This window comes from Bradysia coprophila, unplaced genomic scaffold, assembly GCF_014529535.1.
Source record: "Bradysia coprophila strain Holo2 unplaced genomic scaffold, BU_Bcop_v1 contig_732, whole genome shotgun sequence".
Classification (NCBI taxonomy): Eukaryota; Metazoa; Arthropoda; class Insecta; order Diptera; family Sciaridae; genus Bradysia; species Bradysia coprophila.
This window is the reverse complement of record NW_023503972.1, coordinates 6,585,721-6,612,830: the sequence shown is the minus strand read 5'-3', so window position 1 is coordinate 6,612,830 and position 27,110 is coordinate 6,585,721. Positions and strand designations below refer to the sequence as shown.

At 36.4% G+C, this 27,110-nt stretch overlaps 1 protein-coding gene across 1 annotated transcript in view; it reads right to left on the bottom strand.

The window, feature by feature from the left end:
* Positions 1-20,967, bottom strand: part of LOC119084426 (homeobox protein Nkx-6.2) — a 60,117-nt gene extending 39,150 nt beyond the window's left edge. The window contains exons 1-2 of the mRNA XM_037194403.1: positions 19,715-20,967; positions 16,212-16,400 (exon numbers count right to left, since the gene is read on the bottom strand). Coding sequence (XP_037050298.1) covers positions 16,212-16,400; positions 19,715-19,913 — 388 coding nt within the window. The 5' untranslated portion in view covers positions 19,914-20,967. The remainder of the gene's footprint in view (positions 1-16,211; positions 16,401-19,714) is intronic.
* Between the last annotated feature and the right edge of the window lie 6,143 nt (positions 20,968-27,110).

Below are 27,110 nucleotides of genomic sequence, written 5' to 3'. Positions count from 1 at the left end.
GCTAACGTTCACTGGGTTGAGCAACAGTTCAATTGAAAAGTTGAGCTTGAGGTTTCCATATAAATTGCCACTTAATTTCATCGATTCACTGGCAAGATCTGCAACTAATTTAAACCATTTCAATGTGATGCAACCGCGCTTTGTCATTAAAGGTGAAACCCGTCCGGATCAAGAGCTAGATGCAATTATGCGCAATTTCAATTATGTTGAAGTTTTGTCAATCCCGATCTTGAGGAATCCATTAGTTTACGCCGGCAATTATTTTAATCCAAAACTACGAGAATTATCAATTTTTGTCCCATATTTGACCATGTTCTGCGACTGGTTGCCGCTATTAATTGCTGCCTATCCGAATCTTAAGAAATTGAAATTGGATTTTAACCTCACGGAACGCGTGATCGATGCGATTCTAAAAGGATTCACTAAACTAGAATCGCTAATTGTAACATCAGGATTTTCTAAGATTGTACATGGTTTGGATTGCTTACACGATCACAAGGGCAAACTTAAGTTGGTGTCATTGGGACCTCTTAGCAAAAATTTGTTAACCGATGAGTTAATAAAGAAATTGCGCGTAGATTTTGCAGTAGTAAATATGAGCCGTGATAGAATATTGACCGTGGCGGTTGACCGATATACAGTGGTTCGTGAGCTTCGTACAGGCTCATTTTATGAACGTTAAATTTTGTTAGAGCATCAGCCCGGCAAGTTGAAGGTTGTGAGTTCGTGTCTTACCCGTGCACATCAAAATTTGTATTTCAAATCCAATTCGATTCTAGTATTTCTGAGCTGAATGTTAAATTTTGTACTTCTAATGGTGACTTAAATAAAGACAATTCATATTTTTAGAACAGACTAAAACTTTGATGGAAGTGCTGACAGCGATGGTGATGCAATTTACATCTGTTTCTAATTGGACCATTCGCTATTATTAATTCGCGATTATCATCCATTAAGACATCAGGTGGGTTGTAAAAGGTTCTTTGAGTTTGTGTCGGCAGGCGAGTGGGTCACGGACATAGGTCTATGATAGGTAGACATCACACATGCTGTGAAACGGAAAATTGAGCTACTCCTAACTGATGTCATGAGTTTAAAACTATCTTCAAACCATTCGAAAATTGTTTTGTACAGTCAGACGCAGACCACCCTTAAATTACTGGTAACATAATTGGGGATTGTTAAATAATAATGGCGTGACACTTTCATATGTTAGACATTTCGAACGTTTATGGTGTTTTACGTTTTTGACTCAATTTTGACGAATGGGCAAGTTGGACTATTTAATTTCATTGGTAGATATTAGACGCGAAAAGGTCTGCGTGTGTGTGTAAAGTTAAATGCTTTTCAAGATAATAATAAAATTGTTGTATTGCTTGGTCAGTAATTCAACATTGACAAAGTGTTGTATTGCTTTGACTTGACCAAAATTGTTGAAAAAATTTCTTTTATTCAACGAAGGGCGAACGAAACGTGTTACCGTTTACAATTCGTGACGAAACGTTTTACCGTTTACAATCATAGTGTGGACGAACAACAGGACAAAACAATGCTGATTTCGGCGTATCACGCCATCATCAGTGCACCTATGTCTTGCGATGACTATGTGCATATCAGCACGACACAAACTGAAGTGAGCAATCGCTTCAATTGTACGAGCATTATATACACTTTTTCGTCATTTGTTAAAACTCTTTGTTTTGTTTTTTTTTGTGTGCTATATCTCTCACATACAGCTTTTGTGGATCTCTCACATCCGACAATTTGTTTTTCGGTAATTTTAGTGACAATAAATAAATCGTTACTAAAACCGCGCAGAGTATGGCAGCCGTGGCGCCACCCACAGCTGCGATGCCAAACTTCAAAAAGCATCGGTACAATTAATAATAAAATTGTTGTATTGCTTGGTCAGTAATTCAACATTGACAAAGTGTTGTATTGCTTTGACTTGACCAAAATTGTTGAAAAAATTTCTTTTATTCAACGAAAGGCGAACGAAACGTGTTACCGTCGCAGCTGTGGGTGGCGCCACGGCTGCCATACTCTGCGCGGTTTTAGTAACGATTTATTTATTGTCACTAAAATTACCGAAAAACAAATTGTCGGATGTGAGAGATCCACAAAAGCTGTATGTGAGAGATATAGCACACAAAAAAAAAACGAGCCATCAGAACAGTCGGAGCGTTTGCTGCGACTGAGCCCCGTACAAACCCGTATATCTATTACAAAAACAAAAAATACGAAAAACGGATGAAATTTGCTCGAGTTATATGTAAAATACACATAGGGCCCTAGTAGCGGCCTTAGTCCGAGGACCCAAATTTAATTTTTTTTCAACAACATTCTATTCGGCCATTGATTACCTTCCAAATGAAACAAAAATTACGAAAAACGGAAGAAATTTGCTCGAGTTATATGTAAAATACACATAGGGCCCTAGTAGCGGCCTTAGTCCAAGGACCCAAATTTAATTTTTTTTTCAACAACATTCTATTCGGTGTTCGATTATCTTTCAAATGAAACAAAAATTACGAAAAACGGATGAAATTTACTCGAGTTGTATGTAAAATACGCATAGGGCCCTAGTAGCGGCCTTAGTCCGAGGACCCAAATTTAATTTTTTTTCAACAACATTCTATTCGGCCTTTGATTACCTTCCAAATGAAACAAAAATTACGAAAAACGGATGAAATTTGCTCGAGTTATATGTAAAATACACATAGGGCCCTAGTAGCGGCCTTAGTCCGAGGACCCAAATTTAATTTTTTTTCAACAACATTCTATTCGGCCTTTGACTACCTTCCAAATGAAACAAAAATTACGAAAAACGGATGAAATTTGCTCGAGCTATATGTAAAATACACATAGGGCCCTAGTAGCGGCCTTAGTCCGAGGACCCAAATTTATTTTTTTTTCAACAACATTCTATTCGGCCTTTGATTACCTTCCAAATGAAACAAAAATTACGAAAAACGGATGAAATTTGCTCGAGTTGTATGTAAAATACGCATAGGGCCCTAGTAGCGGCCTTAGTCCGAGGACCCAAATTTATTTTTTTTTCAACAACATTCTATTCGGCCTTTGATTACCTTCCAAATGAAACAAAAATTACGAAAAACGGATGAAATTTGCTCGAGCTATATGTAAAATACACATAGGGCCCTAGTAGCGGCCTTAGTCCGAGGACCCAAATTTATTTTTTTTTCAACAACATTCTATTCGGCCTTTGATTACCTTCCAAATGAAACAAAAATTACGAAAAACGGATGAAATTTGCTCGAGCTATATGTAAAATACACATAGGGCCCTAGTAGCGGCCTTAGTCCGAGGACCCAAATTTATTTTTTTTTCAACAACATTCTATTCGGCCTTTGATTACCTTCCAAATGAAACAAAAATTACGAAAAACGGATGAAATTTGCTCGAGCTATATGTAAAATACACATAGGGCCCTAGTAGCGGCCTTAGTCCGAGGACCCAAATTTATTTTTTTTTCAACAACATTCTATTCGGCCTTTGATTACCTTCCAAATGAAACAAAAATTACGAAAAACGGATGAAATTTGCTCGAGCTATATGTAAAATACACATAGGGCCCTAGTAGCTTTTCACTTCTAAGGCCCTAACTCACGGTTCACTCACCCGTTTTTAAAAAACTTTTTTTTCCTGGATTGGTATTGACACTACCTATCATTTGCCGTGTCATTTACATTTCCATCGTTTATTTTGCCATAAATATCACCAAAAGACCTTAAATCACTTAGGTGGCCCTAACTCACGAAGGGCCGACCCGAATATGCCCATCTTTGAACTTAGCCTCACTATTTTGACTATCTTTCAGGGAAAAAAAAATTTTTGAAATCGGATTTGATTTACTCAAGATATCGACGTGACGGACAGACGGACAGACGGCCCAAATTTTTATTGCGGATTCGTCATCTATAAACATAGGCAAACACTTTGCCCTTACCGTCTGCTTCGAATTCCATCAATTACACACGGCATCGTAATCCTATAAGCCCCTTCGTACTTCGTACGGGGCTAAAAACAAAACAAAGAGTTTTAACAAATGACGAAAAAGTGTATAATGCTCGTACAATTGAAGCGATTGCTCACTTCAGTTTGTGTCGTGCTGATATGCACATAGTCATCGCAAGACATAGGTGCACTGATGATGGCGGGATACGCCGAAATCAGCATTGTTTTGTCCTGTTGTTCGTCCACACTATGATTGTAAACGGTAAAACGTTTCGTCACGAATTGTAAACGGTAACACGTTTCGTTCGCCCTTCGTTGAATAAAAGAAATTTTTTCAACAATTTTGGTCAAGTCAAAGCAATACAACACTTTGTCAATGCTTTTCAAGATGAAATCTCTCACAAGTGCCATCGAACCCGGAATTTTTAGTGAACGATTAACTTCACTGGAACATTGTCTTTAAAATAAATTCCTAGAATTATGTAATCGTCCCACTCTAGTTCATTTTAGATGATTGCAGTCGATTACAGTTTTTCAATTTACGTCATAGTGAACACAGTCATCTGTCAAAATAAGCATAAAACACCACTAAATTAATGTCAAAACTGCGTCGTCGGCCTCTGTCTAAATAAAGTGAGTTTCATGATGAGATTCATCGAAAGCTTGACGCGAAAAATACGGGGCATCGGATATTTCAAGTTTTTGTATGGGAAATTACATTCAAAGCGTGTTAAGTAATTAGAGACAGTTGTTGATCTTCGATTCGCATGGCCAATTCACGCCGCAATTGCGGTCGAAATTCAAAATGGAAAGTGCGGAGATCTTTCTAACGGAGAGTCATTTTCATACAAGGAAGCGTTGAAATGTATTTTTCAGTTTAGTTTTTCATCGAAACTTCACTTAAAATTCAAATTTAAGGCACACTTACGGCGTGAAATATGCAGGAACAATCATCTGTTAACAGCAAAAAAACATAAACTCAAGCTAGTGCTCCTTACATTGCAAAATATAAGTTGAAACAAACGTAGTAATAGATTTTCATGTGTGTGATTAACCTTATTTTCTCCACTCAAAGAGACCATGACGAAATGGCGTTTTGTTGGTGTTCTGGGTTCTCCTATATGAAGAAAATAAATTATTTCTCTCGTGAACTGTCACTTTGGTTTCTCGTAGAAAAACTCATGAAAAACGTTGTGGGAAAAATTCCAAATCGCTCTCGAATTTCCTATTTTAAGAGCAATCTACATATGGCTAAATTGTTGCCTACATTTCGGGGCAAAATTATTATTAGTTTGATGATAATTTTGGACTCGCATCCTTTATGGTGTTCAAATGTGTTAGCTTGCAGCAAAAATTTAAATTTTTATGGTGATTTAACCTCAAGAAAACTCAAAATTTGTGTCAATTTTCGTGAAATATTGAGTTTTCTCGGACTGATGTTACATCACCGCAAACCTTTCAATTTTTACTGATAGCTAACACATTTTAACACCAAAGAATGTTCGTAATTTTTCTAAAACAAATGAATGTCTTGGATAATAATAATTTTGCCCCGAAATATAGGCAACAATTTAGCCATATTTAGATTCCTCTTAACCCCTTGGTATGGTAAACAAATAATAGACAAAACTATCTGATGAGAATTCACACATAAAAATTCGAGGGGGAAACTACGCTAGCAAATACTGGGACTAGTGCTATTTGCTATTGATGACCAATAGAAGGAAATAGTGCACAAATAGAACTACGAGGGACGGAGTTTGCTCGAGCAGCTTCCCGCTCGCAAATTCAAATATCGGATGCCATCTGATTTATACTTCAAATGAATCCTGTTTTGAAATTTGCTACACTTTGACAGAAGCCGATGGCGCACTAATGACATGAATTATTTTCACACGTGAGAGTGAGTAATAGCGTCAGTACAACCATTCAGTCATTCATTCATTTTGTTACAAACAGTTTCTACAATTAATTTAAAGTCAACAACAGTGTGAAAGGTGCTAAATATGAAGATCGATCAATTGCCAGTCAAGATGCTCATGGAGATATTCAGCTATCTGCCGGCGTACGGTCAAGTTTCACTAGTGAACAAGATGTTCAACAACATAGCGTGCAAGGTGGATGAGTCGATTTGTTTACGCATTGATTGGCGCTTTCTCGAACGTTTCCTTTCTGATAATGTGACCCGTTCTCAGTGGCTTCAGAGTATAAAAACAACGAATCGCAAAATTTTAACAGTGGAAATCATAGGAGAAGGGGATCCTTTCCTAATCAGAAATCAGCATCAGATCGTTCCTGTAGTTGAACGATTTTCACGGAGCATTAAGTCTGTGAAAATTGACTCGCTCACTACGGACGCGTCGACTATTAGGAAAATTTTATCGCTTACTCCGAACATTGAACGTTTAGAGTTATTTCGACTTAAATATGATGACGAGTCATCCCAAAACGAACATAGTAATGATGAATACAACTTAACAAAGCTACACTTCTTGTCGATTCGCAGCTGTGACAAAAAGTTTAACGAAGTTATCAGTCGCGTACCAGTCGGACTCCTGACAAAATTAAAAATGTCTAGCAACTGGAATAGAGTGATCTCTGTACTAACCCGACAATCCAACATCAAGAGATTGACATTGGAATCGATGCGCTTAAGTTATGGAACTGATTTTAATGAACAAATTATGAGTGTCATCACAGATCTCATGGAATTGGAGGAACTCGCAATTGACATCACCTGCATTCCTGTTGAATCTATGGAAAAGATTTGGAAATTGAAGAAGTTGCGAAATTTGTTGCTGAAGAATGATAAAAACGATGGATTTAAATTGCTAACGTTCACTGGGTTGAGCAACACTTCAATAAAAAAGTTGAGCTTGAGGACTCTATATAAATTGCCACTTAATTTCATCGATTCACTGGCAAGATCTGCAACTAATTTAAACCATTTCAATGTGATGCAACCCTACATTATCGTTACGGGTAAAATGAATCCGGATGAAGAGCTAGATGCAATTATGCGCAATTTCAATTATGTTGAAGTTTTGTCAATCCCGATGTTCGGCAATCCATTAGTTGACGCAAGCAATTATTTTAATCCAAAACTACGAGAATTATCAATTTGTGTCTCATGTGTGAACCCGTTCAGCGAGTGGTTGCCGATATTAATTGCTGCCTATCCGAATCTTAAAAAATTTAAATCGAATTATAGCCTCACGAAACCCGTGATCGAAGCGATTCTAAATGGATTCACTAAACTAGAATCACTAATTGTAATAACAGGATTTTATGAGACCGTCGATGATTTGGATTGCTTGCACGACGATCACAAGGGCAAACTAAAGTTGGTGTCATTGGGACCTCTTCGCAAAAATGTGTTAACCGATGAGTTTGTGAAGAAATTGCGCGTACATTTTGCAGTAGTAAATGTGAGCAATGATAGAATTTTGACCGTGGCGGTTGACCGAGATACAATGGTTCGTGAGCTTCGCACAGGCTTGTTTTATGGATATTCGTACTTTTAATGTTGACTTAAATAAAGAAAATTCATATTTTTATAACAGACTAAAACTTTGATGAAAGTGCTGACAGCGATGGTGATGCAATTAACATATGTTTCTAATAGGACCATTCGCTATTATTAACGATCTCGTCCATTAAGACATCAGGTGGGTTGTAATTTACAACTTGCAAAAGATTCTTTGAGTTTGTCTCGGCAGGCGAGTGGGTCAGGGACATAGGTTTGTGATACGAGGGGCGCCTTTTAAGTCGTGAGACTCGCTGTCTTAAAACAATTATTTATTATAACGAATGGCTTTATTGTTTTTCAAAATATTCTCCACGATGCTCAATACACTTACTCATACGTTTGAACCAATTTTCGTAGCATTTTTGCCACTCTGAATCCGGTACCTCCAAAACGTGGTAAAAATTCGATTGTCGCGATAGCAGTATGTGAGCTGGCGTTATCATGATGAAGCGTGATGCGACGTTTGGGGTTGTTTTTCCGTTCTTCACCAATCACTTCCGGCAAACAGATGGTTGTGTACCAATCCGCATTGACTGTCTTCTGTTCCACCAAAGGTACAGTGGCAACATGTCCGGTTTTTCCAAAGAAACAAGCAACCATTTGTTTGGATGTGCTTCGCGTGCGTGTGACTTTCGTTGGGTTCACTTCATCTTGGAAGACCCAAACGGTCGATTGCTGCTTTGTTTCCGGATCGTAGGCATAAATCCAAGATTCGTCACCAGTGACGATGTCAAATACGCTTTTGGACGTTCCGGAAGGTATTTTGCCAACATTTCCTCACACCAATTCACACGAGCCTCCTTTTGAGCGATTGTCAATTTATGTGGTATCCAACGGCAACAAATTTTTCTTACACCCAGGTGTTCATGTAAAATTGCTTGGACGCTGGTCGAACTCATGCCCAAGGATGACTGAATCTCCCGGTATGTCACACGCCGATCTTTTAACAAGTTCTGCACGGCATCGATGTTATGTTTGAGGACAACAGTTCTTGGTCGTCCTTCACGATACTCGTCCTGGAGGAATTCACGGCCTCGATTGAATTCATTGAACCAACGGTAAATGGTGGCCTTGGATGGTGCTTCGTCACCGAAAGTCGATTGGAGTTGATCCATGCAATCTTGTTGAGTGAGGCCACGGCGATAGTCATAAAAAATCATCGCACGGAAATTTTCGTGAGTCAATTCCATTTTTCGGTGGTAAGACTTTTTTCGAACTATTTTTATAAATACAACTTCGCGTCGAAATTAAAACTGTTGTTCGCGAACATACCACAAAAATGTCAAAATTTTCATGCTTGCTGAGATCTTCATCATTTGTTAGCTAGTTTGGCTGAGTCTCACCACTTAAAAGGCGCCCCTCGTAGGTAGAAATCACAAATTCTGTAAATCAGAAAATTGAGATACACCTAACTGTTGTCATGAGTTTAAAACTATTTTCAGACTATTCGAAAATTGCCGCATTGCAGAGGTGGTATCGCCACACGTTTCCTCCGTACAACGAATGGTGTAGATCGAGACTCCTAATTTTCAGATTTTATTGACATTGAACCACTGGATGACTAGCTACTCATTACTACGATCAGCTAGCTCAAACAATGCACAAAAATTCCCTATAAGTTCGTCCAATCACATTCACATACGCCAATAGTTCATTCTTCTCTATAATAAAAACCCGAATCCGTCCGGCAATCAATCACCCAATTTTCATCAAATCAACCAAATTGAATTTTCACTACCACCAAAATTCTTTCCTACATTGTCGCCTAATTGAATTTCCGTCGAATTGCAGTCGACGCACTAAAAACGGCGGCTGTTACAAAATGGTTTAATGAAGCAAAAAAATTATGGAATCAATAACGCAAGATTTATGTTCTTGTTATTAAGTAATTCCACACATTGAATTGATTTCAATGAATAAACACCACTAAAAATACCTTGTTGCATACAAATCGTACATAATTTCTCATTTCACCAATTTTATTGCTGCGAGAACTACCGAGCAGCGTATAATAAATAAAATGCCATTCCGTTCTCGCAACATATATCCGTACAGCATACTGTATGTAACGGGAATGGCCAATTTAACGACCGTTTTTATAGCTCTCATAAGAAATTCTTTAATTAGCAACTAGTTTCCTATTAACAACATGTTTACTTGGGATACTACTACATTTTCTACCGTCTTAGTGGTCCAGACCAATAAATTTGGAGAACAATTTTCTGAGTGGACATTTGGAATTATTCTGTTTTTCTAATTTTTTTTGTTTATATTGTCCGGGGATATAAAATGCATATTGTACCAATTCTGTCAGAATTAGAGACCCTCCGGCTTTGGCAGTTGAAGGATATTAATAGCTGCAGGAAATGGCTGTATTCGTCGCAATTTCTTTCAAATTATGTTTAGGTTATCCACAACTCATCTGCGAGCGAAATTACTTAATGTCGCCAGATTGACAGGTAGCCTGTTCTTCTTGGATAATTTATTTGAATCAACTAAATAGCAAAATGTAACAAAATGTTGAAGTACTAGATTTTGTATCAACAGGGAACAGGGTCACACTGGCCACCCAAAGGTAATGCTGTAAAACGTCTCGTAAAATTGATTGTTGGAATTTAAAAATTTTAAGCCCTAAATAGCCAGCAGACAGTGTGGCCTGTGTGTCAATCTATTAAAATTACATCAACAAAGAAGTACCAGATGCAACCATTATCATGGTACTATACTTGTCCAGTGAACGGTTAAACATCACGTATTTCGATCCCGCATACTGAAAATGAATTCCTTTAACTAGTCCCGTCTCTATCTCTCTCCGAGCACAATAAATAAATTTTAATTCACTTGAACATGATGCACGAGTGATAATATCCTACCATCGCTAGATGTTAATCCTTATCTCTCAGTATGTGCACCATATACGTAACGTTCGTGACAAAATGCCCCGAATGGAATTATACCTCATAACGTCATGCCATACCACCCTGAAAATGAAACAGTAAAATATTTTGCAAATAATTCACCAAACGCACGTGAATGTCTAAACAAAATGGGAAATTATATCCCCGAGAAATCTGTTTTGCCAATTAGTATGCACACGTACACTGAATATTCATACAACGATAATAATGGATAATTGGTGTAATTGTATGACATTCCTAAAGTGATGGAGATGATTTTCGGTAATTAAATGGTTATTTTGCTCGTATACGAGTTGTGTTGTACACAGCAGTTATGATGAATGTTGGCTGGAGTAATTAAAGTAGTTCGGTTAGGCCGAAAACACACGATCAATTCTGCGTTGATGGGAACGACAATTATGCTGCTTTTTTCCATTGTAATCAGATATTCACCGCAGGCCACTGGAGCCACCGCAGCATAATTGGCGATCCTATCAACGCAAAATTGATCGTGTGTTTTCAGCCTTAGTAAACGATCGAAAAAAAATGGTGGAAAGTGCATGTGAATCAAGGACGAGCAATTTTGCGTTGATGGGATTATACTGCGTTTTCCACTGTAATCTGTTATTCACCACAGACTAAACAATGGAAAATCCAGCATAATTGTCTATCTCAAAAATGCTCGTGTGTTTTCGGCTTCGGGACCTTCGCTCTATATCCCAACTTTCGATTTCTGAAACTCTAATCACAAAGAGAATTGACAGATTTCATTTTTTTTGTATTTCACTAATTCCTCACAGGCTTTCTATCTTTATACGATATTACGATACGTCACTAGCTGCACCTCATCGAATTAAAATTGATATTTTTCCCCTCATCGCATCATTTTAGAGAAAATCGACAATCCATCTGCGATTTCAATAAATGATGTCATATGCAACATATACCTCTTTTGATACGAACATTCGCCAAAACACTTACCCCACACAAAACATGACACTTTATATTCCCAATCTGCACATTGTTTTTCAATATCATATCTCATATCTTTCGCCATGTATTTTATTATGTAACAGATCCGAATAAATATATTTATATAACAGAAAAACGAGGATATTCACCATGTAATGCCGTCAGCATCATATACCAACAACACGGATGGTATAAAATAAATAAATAAAAAGTGCTGAATTGAATCTACATTATGTACAAACCGGTACACATATGATTATGTTCCATATTCGGTAATGATGTCATGTTTTTTCCTTTTGTTTCCCGGAAAATGGTTACATAAAATTATTGATTTTCCACCGATATACTTGGAAATTGCGAATTTTCTTCCCGATTTTGTTTTAGTTTACTACAATTTTATGATGGAAAAACATGTCTGTTTATTAAATCGTTCAGAATATGGAGGTTGGATTCGGATTTGCGCGGTTTCTGTAATCGATATGTTATACAGCTTCATAACGCTGATCAGTGTTAGAGCCTGGAATCAGGTCGACCTGTTTAAATTCAGATTGTACAGTTTGTACATCGTTGCAGCCACCAAACACACTGCAACTAACCAAATTATGAAACTGAATTGAACTTTACTTGACGTTATAGATGCGCCAGGATCGCCAGAAAAATTCTATGTTGAATTGTCCTACGCAGGAATCGATATCCGATCATCTCGATAAAAGGCTCGTAACATCGAAATATCAAAGAAATTCACTTCATCGAAACAGTATAAGTCGGTGGTGGGCGACTGTCTGAATGAAACTAGGCACATTAAAAATCCGCAAGAAATCACCTGTGTCAGCGAACTGATGACCGACAACACTTTGTTCGGTAGAAACATAACAAGCTGGCCCAGAAGCATATTTTTAAGTCTCAGCAAGCAAGTTACTTCAGTCAAATCATTTAAATTTAAAAGAAATATTATTCGCTAGTATCAGGAGGTGAATATTTCGAAGGTGTTTTAAAGCGGACAAATTGAATAATAAAGTAGTAAGTGACATTGTAATCATGCTCGTTGATCAATTTTATTATCAGTGTTGCAAATACCAAGTACAACAATCAATAATCTCTACTTCTTTCGAATTATTTGCGTTTTTGTGGGTTCATATTTCACAACACAATATCAACCAGCCCGTAAAAACAGCTCAAATAAAAATTTTTAGCAAATTTATCGTCCCTATCGAACATATTTATGAAGTTAAAATTTTTTTTTTATTTTCTTTAAGCAATGGGTTCCAGAAAGAGAAGACAAGACAGTGCAACGAGTCCTTCAAAAAGAGTTCGACTTGATGAAGAAGGTCGAAGTGCTGTTCCTTCAAGACCAGTTCGACTTGCCGAAGAAGATCGAAGCGCTGTTCCTTCAAGACCGGTAAGGGCAGTCCGACTAGCGGCAGATTTACAAAAAGAAACAGTGAAACAAGCTGAAGCTGCTCAAAAAGAAAAAAATGCGTTAGAAAGAGAAAAAAGAAGAGCGAAAGAACGAGAACTCGCACAAAGAAAAGGGCCTAGGATCAAAATCACAAAAGAAACAAATACATATGTACGTAGATATAGAAATATGGGAAATGAGCGGGGGACACTACAGAAAGCGTTGCAAAAGATGCAAGGTATACGAAAGGCGCGAACGGCGCGAAGGGCACAGAACGCAGAAAGCGACGAAGAAGAGTATGGGTTGGATGAAATCTTTGGAGACGGATAAAAGAGCTCCACTCATAGTTTCAATTAATTTTGGTCAAATATAAATTCGAATGTTTTTAAGCTCATGCACATTTTGTCATTTTTACAAACTAGTACTCTAATGGTTCATTGCTAACGTCGAAAATGTCGAATGTCCTAAAAACGGATCCGGGTCCACAGATGGAGCGTTAGTCGGGCTACTCGGCCATATACAATAATATATTAACTTGAACGTCGGGCGGGACTTTCAACATTGCTTCAAGCAATTTTAATGGGAGATAATAGAACGCAATTTTCATAAACGTTGTTCTTTGCCCAGCACGATTCATCAAATCAAATATTTGAATTATTTTCTGTCTAATTTAATTACACAACGCAACATCATTCGTTTATAGCATTCTCATGAACCCGTCCCTTAATAATGAACGCAATTACAATTCAAGCAATTAAAATGCGGTTAAACCCATATTTCGAACCTAAAAACCTTAACTTTGATGGTATTTTGTACCCAATTTTCCGTAGAACATTATTACATCCATATTGGGTGCGCTGTGAACAGGGGAATGGGTGTGTAGTGTATATAATAATACATAAAATAGGACAAAATTTTGTGCTAGTCAAATCTTATACATAAAACATGATTTCTATGCTTTTCTATGTGGAATTATATGTACTGATGTATAGATAACACCACATATATCGGTGTAACATCGTATGCTACAACAAATTTCGTATAGCGAATGCCTTCATTTTAACATACAGCCAGCAGAAAGTTCTTTGCTTTATTTTCAACATTTTCCATGCACATCTTTTTAAGTCCTTCCATCCATATAAATAGTATAGGAGATACATACACTACGTGTAGATAGTATTATCTTCTGGCGATGTTTCTATTATATAGAAAGAGGAGCAGTCACAAAGGATTCAACGGTGTATGTATTGTTTTCAATGTAGAACGCGTTTTCCCTACACGTATATGTATACCATTCGGAGAGATGGGTTTTGGCTCCTACTCCTACTGCCATTATTATCTTGTAAAACGTTGTAAATATTTTTCGTATAAAACATGATTACATACGAACGGTACACACAACTTTTATGTATTTTAAATACATAAAAGGATAGCGAAAAAAAAAGAAGGAAAGAATGGTATAACAACCGGGGAGAATTGAGAAAAGCTTTTTATTTGAATTAAGTCTGGCGAGAGCTTTATGGAAAAGGAATAAAAATTCTTTTTAATACTTTCTGCTGTTGACGTTATGCTGCTGAATTTATATTTCGTTGAATGGAATGTGTGCATTTCGGTGGTATTGTATGGTAATGAGACATTGAACCAATGGTGGTTTTTATGAGATGCAAAGAGAAACCGAAGGTCACAATTTGTAAATCGAGTTGGCAATCGATTCGTTGGATATGTTGGATTCAGTTGGACCGAATGGAGTAGCGGGAGCAATGATTCCACTTCGAATACGGAAACGCATTTTTCAAAGTCCGACAAAGTACTGTTTTTAGGCGTCGCTTATATTTTACGTAACGCAAATCAATGTGACCCTCATATTTAAGTCTGTTTCTCCTCTTCTATCTTTACCAGAATTTCCCTGCCCTTTTACACTTCTTACACAATTTCACAATTATAACCGTTAAAGTTCTCTTGAGCAGTAGTTCATTGCCAACCACTTGGTCGAAGGTCAAATGATGTTCCCTTTTAATTCAATGGCAATGCCGAGACGAATAGTTGCACCACAGCTCTACGGAAATCCTCGAAAGTCTTAGTTTGTACTAAGTTATCGATCTAAAAGGTACTAGCCTGTACCAATTGGAATTGGGTAGAATTTAAACCCGCATCGATGATGTCTTATTGTTTGATTACATCTCGTCTTAATATAGCAGTTCGAATCATAAATGTATGAAATGTGGGTTACGTCATAGTTCGTTTCGGTATTATTATTACCTTAACTAACCATTTTTACCAAGTCTGGGTGTACTTAGGTACAGGGGTTTATTATTCGGAATTTCAATTCTTCAATTCTAAAAAATCCTAAAAATTCCTAAAATTTCTTAAAAACTCCTAAAAATTCATAAAAATCTTACCAATTCCTAAAAATCCTTAAAATTTCCTAAAAAATTGTATCCAAATAAACCCTGCGTAGAAACGTTGCTTTCATTCTGCACGTTGAAGAAGAATCATGTCCTAAAATCTGTTCACACCAGGATTCGAACGAGGATATGTTCGGTGGAAAGGCAGTGCGTAACTATAACCGATTAACCTTCGAACACTTCGAGAGTTATCGAGTATTAAATTAAATTTCCCCACTTATCTTAATCAAATAAAACATTTTCCCAATCAATCGAAATTAAATTTCCATATTTCCAGTAAATTTTATCACCCGTTCGTCGACACTAATACACACAGACAGACATATATGCTTTTCAAAACGAATTAAATTCTATTTGATGAGAATGCCAAATATCAGCCGAGCACACGGATATATTATGTACGCTCCTATAGAGACACAAACACACACAATTTATGGTGATAAACATAATAATAAAATGAGTAAAATAAATGTAATAAACAAAATTCCAAACATGTGGTGCGCTGTAATTAAGGTGTAATATTGTAATTGTGAAGTATTATTGAATAGATTAAATTTGATGTTATTATTGCAGAGACGTGTCGTTGTACGTATAGAGTAAAAATGGAACGCGTATAAATGCGGATAATTAGACGTGTTTACCGTACGATAAATGAACCGTATAATTGCCAGGCTATCAATAATTTTTAATATTATCCGTTCGCACAATATGCAATTGTTTGCCGCGTAGCGTGTGCATATCAAATACTCTGTCATTTATTACTGGATTTAATCTTATTAAAATGCCGTTATAAATATGTCAATTGTCCGTTATCAATCAATCGACAGCGTTTGCAGCAATATGATTGATAAGACCACAAAAACAAATTTTATTCCAAACGCAAATAAGAACAAAAAACAATTTAACGAAAAGGAGAAAAAATCGATGAGCTCTTGCGGTGCCGTGGAATCTGGCACACCAATAGAAAAAATATCACATTTTCGAAATCAATTTTTCACAATTTCACAGACGCAACTTCTTTGTGTACTTACTTGAACTCGTTAATCTGTCCCGCCACGCCATCGGATTCGTAACCAGTCCCTGTAATCCCGGCCAGTATAGATGTGATCGATCGACCAATTGTCCGGAATGGGCCTTCAATTGACCGTTTTGACTTTGGGATAAATACTGCGCCATACCAGCTGCCGCAGCTGCGATTGAAAATCGTGGCGGTATTCCACCTGAAATGTAAGAGTGACGGGGTTCAGTTTCGTGCGAGACACAATGATTTTAACATGTCTTGTGCATTTTGAATAACATAAAATTCCCAAAGAACTAGTGGAATGGTAGAAAGAAAATGTGAAACAAAAAATGCGGGATATAGATCGGTATACAGGGTCTATGTAAGTTCGTTGATTTCACTACCAATAACAATTCTGCTTAGGTATGATGTTATACGTTAGAGTCAGTTGGTAAATAGTATTCGCCACATGGGACAATATTTTTTTCTTGCAATGGGATTCAAGGAGGCATTCACAGAGTACGCAGTGGAAAAACTAAAAATTTCAGAGTAGGAAAAGGCTTAGAAAAAGGTCGCATACCTAATTAGAGAGTGAACCCTCAACAGGCCCAGAGCTCGAGGAACTAATTTCCAAAATTCCCCTAAATTTCCTACAATTCTTAAACATTCACCGATTAGGGTTGCAAGGGTCCCTTTGAAAAAAGACTTCAATGCTGAATTCTCCTTTGCAGCTTCACTCTCAAACAATCCTTCGAAAATATCTAAAATTATCTCCATCTTACTGTAGATTATGTATTTATGGGAGAAACGGATATGAAGGTGATTGTGTAGCTATGCCCTATTTATCTCACATCTTACTAGCTTTGAGTAAAGTGAAGTTAAACTTCATTTTAATCCTTAAAAAATTGGAACATAGAGCTCGTAATATTGATTAATATAGTCCGCGTATAGTCTATAGTACACAGATTCGATTATGATCTTGTTGCGATGCGAAACGAATGGACGACAACTGTTATCGACATTGGAGACCAAAATAAACAACACCCTCTGACTAATGAGATTTTATGTGACAAAATGTATGCTAAAACTAAAGAAGTAAAAGATCTGCCAACGATTTCTTTATCAAAAGAAGTAACAGAACAGATAAGAGAATCCAATTTCGAAAACTTTGGGCACAAAATAAATTATATAATCAGAGACATCACCGAGGGCATCACAGTGATGTTGAGTATATGAATCTATCAATTTAGCATTTTATTTCATAAATATTATTTATACCTCAAGACTGCTCAGGAATCATTTCTCAAAAGTCGGTGAGTGTCGGTTGTAAATGTCTACGAATACTGTTAAATCTATGTCAGAACTTTGCAATAATTCTAAACACAGCCCTTGGTGTACTTATAATTATCAGAGTAGATTTATGAAAGCTTTGCTAGGCCACTACAGTTATTAAGTCTAAATGACAAACATATACCAAATCTCCGAGGAAATGGTTACATACCGTCACACGATATCGGACATTCTCGCTTTTTTTCCAACGTCAAAAAACCTCCACATTTTCAATTATATTTGCGTGCACCTTTACATGTGTTGAGTGTTTTTATTCAAAAGCATAAGCCACCGAATATTTCTTATGTTCAAGCTAGGAGCAGACCTGTGCTGAAGCAAAAAATAGCAGATTTTTCTTGGCAAATAATGACACAAATGTTATGAGGAGTAAAACGGCCGCTCAGTAACACAATTTTATAAAGCGAAAATCAGAACAATACTTTTCGTGCTCTGCAAAAATGAGTTTAACTGCTATGTCCATGAGGAATGACGGTTCTTTGTGGGGCATAGAAAGTAAATATTAATACTTGGCCCGCGTTTTACATTTTTACTAAATTGCTCACTTGAGTTTAGAAGGAAATCGATAAGACTGGCAATGGTAAAGTCGAAGTATGTTTGGGAGCTAAGAAGCGGGAACATTTTTATACTTGAATAACGCGGACTAGAAAAGTGGTAGCGACTTTAACATGTGTCGAAAGACACAGACGTCCTATTTGAATGTCCTTTAACTGTTCAGGGGGATTCTATTGAAAATGGTAAGATTTTCCGAGGATTTCAACAGCCTCCTAAAGTATTTTATAAGCACTTTGACATTCAGGATAGCTTATGAGTAAAATACCACCGAAGTTCGAAGTTTACTTCTAGGTTTCTATTCTATTTTCTATATTTCATCAGGCTCAGGGCTGCCACGGTTTAAAATGCTTCCGATTGTAGGAATGTAGAAGACTAGATTTAAGGAGGATTTTAGGAGATTCATGTTTGGTTCGGGAAATTTTTTTCAATAATGTTTCAAAATGAAACTCCAATAAAGTATAAAGGAAAACCTTTGCGACGAAATTTTTATGAGTTGTGACGAGCAATTATTGTTAGAGTTAACCAACTAACTATTATTAGAGCGTCTGGAGCCCTATTTTAGGAGATTTTAGAATTATTTTTGATATTTTAAGATTTTAAGAAGTTAAATGAGATGTTTGGATTCTTTCAATTTCTGGGTATCCCACATCGTATCGATTCAACATTCTATGAACATTCTGATTAGGAACTCCTGCTTTCGACTTTTAAGGAGAACCAAGTAAAAGTTTACAATGTTTGCAGCAGGTTGTCGCAGTTTTACACAGGGTTCTATCTAGGCCTATGTAAACCCCATTGAATCCAATCGGTTCTTTTTAAACACTTTTATATACCACGTTGCACTGTTCTGATTTGATAGCCACTAACATTTCCTCACTTTACTTTAAACATTTTCAATAAATTTCGAGTAAGATTCATGCTTGAATCGAGGCTTAGCTCTATATACGTTTGTCAACTGAAACGACGACATAAGAGATAGCTGTGACCTAAATTCTAAAGTGCTATGTAATAGCAAAATGTATGGCCGATGAATATAAGGATTTTGAACCAATAATCTGTTGAAACCACATTTAAATCACATTTTCAATCAAAAGAAGTAGCAGATTCGATAAACAGACGAGTGATATTCTTGCCGTCTTTGAATGGATGGAGCGATATTTTCAACAACGTAAATAATTCAAGATTTTTTTTAGAAAACATCGCTTTTTTACTGGCTGCGTCATTATTGTGAGCAGTCTTTTTTTGCGCATTTAATAAAAGATTTTCCCTATTATTCAATCAAAAGTAAATAATTCAAGGTCACTCCATAGAATATATTGAAAGATCTTACGCTGCCTGCAGTGTCTACATATTACTTAAAAAATAGTTTAACAACACATGACAACTAATCAATTGCAAAGAAATTCTAAATTATAAAATTCGTCCATTGGTAAAATGAAGAAGCAGATGCTGAGATGGCTCAGATTTTAGCCTTTTTAAGCAACGAAAACACGGAACGTAAACGATTAGAAAACTGTGTCAAGGATCTTGTAATCCTGACGCGACGGCAATTAGTTTAATTTTACAACAATTAATAATTGCCGTAGGATCAGCGAAAATGAACGACAATTCCTAACTGTTAAAAATCGTACTTACCATTCGTTAAGGCATTTATTCCAGCTGATGTAACAGGCGGCGGTCTTGACAAAATTGTATCAATACCATGCGGATTTGGTGCATTATGTCCACCGGGATTGGTCTGCTGATGACCACCCGATTTCATTTCAGTCATTGAATGTAAAGCAGCCAACGGTGGTCCCAAAAAACTCAAAGGCAACTTATGATGATCCAACATGTCGGGTATTGTCGATGACTTCTGTTTACCGGACAAATTTTCTGGACTACGCGATCCTATGCTGTCCTGATGCGGACTGTGATAACCGTCACTTTTCTGACTTGGATACGACCGCGAACTATCGACCGGGCTACTTCGCGTCTGAAGTTCAGGACTTTCCGAGTCCCGACCGAACGAATGATTGTTTTGTCTATCACTAACCCGATTTTCACTGTGACCGTATTCACTAGGCTTTTTACTCGTATTGTTATTGTGATAATAATCACTTAAGAATCCATCACGATTGGGACTGTTCCGATCGTTGTACGGATTGTTTATGGGACTACTGCTATTGTTATTGAAATTTTGTGAAGAATTCTGTCCGGTCAATGCCGTTTGATTATTGCCATCAAATGTGCCCGGACTGTGTTCCCTATATCCGAAATTGCCGCCAAACGCAAATCCATGCGCTCCCAAAAATCCCGGACTCCGAAATGCCGCCAGATTAAAACCGTTTCCCGATGGCGATAGATTATTGACGTCGAGCTGGGCACTCGAATAATTGGATGCCAAGTGATGTGGTGCTATGATTCCACTCAGCTTGGGGCTATCAGAGCCCGATGACTGGAGAAACGGGCTACCCAGATTGAAGCGTGATTAAAAGAAATAAAAACAAAAATAATTTCGATTTTGGTTTTTCACTTTTGTCACACACAATTTCAGTTATCCATTTCAACACTTTGTTCAATTGAGACAGCACCAAAATTTTTATTCTATTTCTTGTCGTATCAAAAGCCACACAATTTCAGTGAACCTATTCAATTCACTTCACCAGAACTATTTTTTGGTGAATTCTATCGCAAATATTTCTTTGTTAACACCGAAAACAATGACGCGAGCAAAATCACTAAATTACTTTTATTATCTGTTCCGCCAGCGATAACACAGTGGAATATCCACACCACAGAACCAAAAAGAATAAATAATTGTATTCTCTTTGCTCAGACACACGAGGATTTACACAACCGATCAAGTAGGCCTAGAGTAAAAGAATGAATTCAATGCCATTTCATTGAAGAAGTTAATGTGTGAATATAAACCGAGTGAAGAACGTGTAGAGACGATATAATATGGTGTATAACACAACAAAAACGTAGAGCATAAACACACAAAAAACGGATGTTGATGCTGGATGTGCTGTGCATGCATACATCATACAAATATATAGAGTATAGATGTGTGAGGTTACTATGGATGGTATGGTTGGGCACCGCCTCTTTACTCACCGATGGAAATTCCGTGGGCGGAGCCATAGAGTTCATTATTCCGTCTCATTTCTTTTTGTGTTAATAAAATTATTTTCTACTTTTGTTAATAATCTGCTTTTACTATGGAGAGTTGGTTTTTGGGTTTATTGTTTTTTTTTCTTCTTCGTTTTTTTTTATTGTACATTTATGTATTTATACAAACGTTTAATAGATAAATACAGCAACAACAATGCCGTCGTCGTCGTGGATGGTATAGAGAAGAGCATAACATAAATTTGATTTTGGAAATATATTTTTTTTAATTATAAAAACGCAATAAATACATTATTTCGGCTCCATATAGCCCTACGTGCATACCAGCACTGTGATATAGTGTTATACAATACAATGATGCATAGATGTGTGAGAGTTACAGCACTAGCTTCAGCTCTTTTTTTTTAAATGGTGTGAACGGATAATGGATTTAAAGTGCATCATTAATTTTGTTATTTGTGCACTCAACGGATTATTATCTCTAAAATGCGTCGCTGGTTCATCTTATCGAATAAATCACGTCGTTTCAACTAAAACTTTTATAAACGACTAGGCATCTGTTACCGACAAAGACACAATAATAATAATCACGACGTATCGCTGATATTCTCGTTTATAGCCAAATCTGTGATCAAGCAAATGAAGTAAAAGAACTCGTTTGCCAAACATTAGGCGATACTTCAAACAGACGAAGTACTAGATTTTAATGACATATTGCTATATGTTAAGCATCAAAAGGCGATTTAATATAAGATTTTAGGATTGATTGATACTTTTACAATAGGCTAGCGTAAAGGTGTACTTTGTGTCGTCGTCTTCGATAGGATAGCAAATTTACAATGAACAAGCAAAGTGATTGCCATGGTTGGGTTCGCTAGTTTGACTCGCGAGTGAAATTTGTCCATTTTCTGCAAGTATTTTAACGAAATAGACCAAAATTCCATGCATTTTGGCCTTAGAATTCTTACGAAGAGAAACATTTTCTTAGCGCATGACATCGCTGAATTACGTACGTAAATGAGAATTTCGTATTTGCGTAATTTGGTGATACACATGTTGCAAAGTATATAAACACTGAAGGTAATGCAGACCCTCAACGGATCAGAGAAATTACGGATCCAAACTTTCAGGTGAATTCATTTTCGTATGTTGTCTAACTTAGACTGCAACATAACGCCGCTAAATCGTTCCAGATTCACCACTAGATGCAACTTGACGCAAACGAATTCAATACGTGTGTAACATGACGGAGCTAAAATTCACCTGAAAGTTTCGATCCGTGTGTAACTGCGGATTCGCATTACCTTCAATGTTTATATACTTTGCACATGTTGGACCAACGTACTTCAAGCATGAGTGATACTCTAAATATAGAGTACTGAAATTTGACAGTGTTTCATATAACTGTAAAAAACCATTTCATGCAAAATAGTACTCTATTTGGCAGCTGTCGACTATGATCACTTTTGCTTGAATTGCGTATGAAGTTGGTTGACATGAAAATAAGCGCATTGACAGCAGTAATTTTATGACAGAATGTACTAAAATATGGGAAAACTCTACTACATTTCTTCTTAGTCTCTCCTATAGAGTTATTGTGCTCACTAAACATCCATACGTATTCAATGTTAGGTTTTTATCGATTTAACCCTTATATTAAGGGATAGGAAATTTGTTCGACGAAATATAGTCCCAACATTAGTTTGTATAAGAAACACATTTCGTATAATTTTACTCCAATACATGCATATGTTGACGCTATCGATAGTACAATTTGCCCTCTTAATTAAGAGGGCAAACACATACCAATAAACATTTCGCATTTAATGTTGGGACCACATATGTTACGTAATTTTGTTCGAAATTTCCTCTCTAGGTATAATTACTGTAGATACATATCGCAACGCGAGTTTGACATAAAATTCGTTTATCACATATGCGCGATGTTCGGATGTCAAAATTACTTAACTAGAAGTTTAATTCAAAAATTACACTTCAGGTCTGTGTTGTTGTCTCGTTTTCGCTTATGTGATAAAATAGAGTACACACTTGTCACTATCAGTCTCGGCAAGCCTCGACTTCTTCGTGACAAGTGTGTAATATATATTATCTACCTAGGTGAAATAATAGCAGTGAAAAAGTCTGTAGATAAAATAGCGTATTCACCTCTGTCCAAATGTTTATTTAGACACATCGGGTTATAACATTCGCCTTCGGCTCATGCAATAACTCCCCAAGTGTCTAAATAAACATGTGGACAGAGGCGAATAATCTACTATTGTTTTCAGTCGACTACAAGAACGCTCCACTTAATTTCTTGTCCAACTGTTGGTAATTAAAGTATTTAACATTCCGCTACCTAAAGATCACACCATTTCGAATCATTTAAATTTAATCAACTGACATCAATGTCCATCCGCCCTTGCATTGTACACAGAGAATATTTAAAATGTCTGCCGTGAATAAAAAAGAAATTGATTAATGAATATAAACTCTTAGACCCATTCATCACAAATTAAAGTCTCGGGAAAAGAGAGACGAACAAAAGAAATAATAATAAAATCAAACACACAACGATATAATGACTGTGTCGCCTCGCACACAAGGTATAATTAAATAATAACAAAAATCTAACAAAAGTGGAAGAACCAAAAAAAATCTCTCTAATCCCATTTAGATGAAAAACACACGCACACACAGACAAATTTAAAACGATTAACATTTATTCACTTAACCAACAAAGTTATAAATTATAATTTAAAAGAAGAAGAAGAAAAAAACGAAAAAATTTTCTTAAGCCCAAGATGATACACACACCTTTTGTGCACGATATATAAAACTCACATTTGAGTCACATCAAATCTCTGTCTTCTTCTAAGAGTAGAAATGTCTTACTATCATTGTTCGAATGTTTAGAAAATTGTTTTTGGTGAAGATCATTTAAATATTGTATGGGCTGTGTGTGAGCGAAGAAAAGGTGTCCTACGGTGACGACGAACATATATATAGCTTCGTTTGAGATTCAACGTGACAAAGTGACAAACCGGATGTCCTGAATGTTATATTCATTTAGACAGCGAACTGTATATATACTACGCTCAGACTATGAACATAAAGGTTCAGCAAAATTATATCCGACCAGGTAAGAAATTGTATACAATCTCCAGGAACAATGGATGTTATTTTTCATTCAGAACATATATAATTGTGAAGGGGACATTCAACGTCATATAATATGACTTGGAACGTATGCGTACTGTACTGACTCTCCTGTGTTATATACAGATAATATGCTATGCATTGTTCGACTGAAGATTTATTGCTCCAGGGTGTTTATTATTTTTTATTTGTATTTAGTTAAGAGAATTAGTAATTGATAGGGCGAACCATTTTAATACACACAATATGTATCGGCTCTGACTTATACGACAATAACAACAATAATGCTAGGAAAATAAAAACGAAATATCCCCATTCATGTATCGGATCTTATCCATTGTGTTAATACGTATATATGGAAATAAGGATAAAAAGGACGAAAAAAAAAACAAATCCGGACAGAACATTTAAACGACATTCATCTTACTCATCCGAGAAGATAATATTAAAATCAAATCGCTCAATTTTCACAGAGCACATTTCTACGTTCCGTTGCAGGATAAGTCACAGTGAGCGTTTAGAAAGTGTCGTTATATGCTTCACTGTACATAATAGTTACACGAGTGAGTATCGTCCCTGTATATTAGAGAACAATGTAAAACCGTGTGCATTTAATGTAAAGGATCAATTCGTGCGCCATATCAAAGAAGAAGAAAAAAGAGGAAAAAAACCAATAAATGTTTAAAATAAAAGAAGAAGAAAAACAGTTGCACCGCACGAATCATTCATATCCCCACCTCATCTCACCACGAAGTCCTCCAAACATCTCATTCATTGCAAGCGATATAGAAAAAAAAAATCTTTTCGTCGCTTTCGTGTGTGTATATATCGTATAAATATAGCTCTCTGCTGGTTTATCATTCATCGCGTCTCCCCACTGCGATATGAATTTAACAGTGATAATCGCATTTTGATTGGGTCACAAAAAGGCGTTACCTTTTTCCCAATTGGTCAAAATGCATAATTTTTTTCTGGTGCTTTCGTCGTCGGATTTCTTTTTTTTTTTTTTTAAATCGGTATAAGTGCAAAACAGTTGGATTATTTTATTGCTCTTTTTCGAATTGTTTTGAGATGAAGTTTTCATTTAAAAAAAAGAAGTTAAACTGCGACATAAAGGGAAACTTGATATCGAGACATCATAATTTCGTATAAAATAATGAAATGCGGAACGTGCAAGGTGCAAGATGTGCAGTCAGATAATTTAGTGAGCAATGGTTGTACGAAAATGATACTCACGAATAGCCACTTTATAATGCTTTGGTTATTCGTACAATGTGTGTGAATAAAAATACTTTTTTCGCAACAAGTGACGAAAAGTAGGACTTTCCGTTGCCTTTATTGCGAAAAACGTTGTATAAATATCGATGATAAATGATTTTTTAGGCCTACGGCCTCGAGTGACAATTTACACATCTAGTGCCTAAAAAAGCATTTATCACTCGGTTGTATAAATAACTATTATATTATAAAGTGGTTAGTCACACAATGCCCGAATACTTTGGTTGTATTGCTCATTAAATGCAGTTCGATTTGAATATTTTTCTCTCTTATTTCTCTTATTATGTCAGAAAAAAATTGTTCGTTTACGCCTTAACTAGCCACCGGAGCCAACGCGCGACAAGCCAATAACTCCATAAAAATGATCAGGGCACAATCGACACAATTCTTTCAAAAATATACCTAAATACGATTGGAGAATCTAGCGACCTGTATTGTGAAATATGTGGAGTCGTTGAAAGCGCAGAACACTCTCTTCACCAAGGACCAGCTTGTTGGAGTCAATGATTCATTGAATGCCATTTAATTTGGTTTTGATCACGTAGGCCATAAATATCTTGTAGACGTGTTTAAGTCAGTTAGAACTTAGTATCGTTTCCATTGAATAATATCATTTGGTGAATCCAGTCTAAGCCACACAGCTTACATCAGACTTAGAGTGTTATCGCTAAGCTTCTACATTGTTAACTAAAATTCTATCTAGCTCCTTCAGACATACTAAAGTTCATGAACAGATTTAAAAGATTTTAGATAACAGTAAGAGGATGCCCAACAAGTCAATGAATGTACAAACCAGGTATGGTCTGTTCATACAAACCGGAGGATGTGGCGATTTCATATAAACAAACTCACCTCTCATGAGAGGTGAGTTTGTTTATATGAAATCGGTATGTCCTCCGATCCATACAAAGTTTGACATTCGACCATACCTTGTGTTGACGTTCATTGCGACAAGTTACTTTGTAGTGACTCCAAAGTTCACGAAATTTGTAGAGCTTTTTGCAAGCTTTCTTGGTATAAACCACAGCATTGCTCTCAGCATGAACACTGAATTGACAAGTGTCTAATTGCTAAAAGCAGTGCTGTGCATTACTCCAAAATTAAAGTTTGTGAAAGAAAATGTTGGTTTGTTTACGTGGACTATCGCGGCATAAACAGCAAAGGAAAAACCAATTTGCAAGTTTGTTGTTTATGCCGCGATAGTCCACAAAAACAAACCAACATTTTGATCAACCGGCAAAGAAACCTACCAACCATTTGTGCCTACAGATTTTGAATAAATTTGACTTAGTTTGACCTTAAAAAATTCGAAAATTGACAAACCGAAAATATATGCTCAATATAACGAAGTGAAAGATTTTCTAAAACTCCTTGGAACAGAAGAAGTAGTAGATCAAATGTTTTCAATTTTGTGGGACAGCTAAACAAAATGCTGTCGCTTCCATTCGAAATTATTACAAACAAACCCTTTGATTGAAAT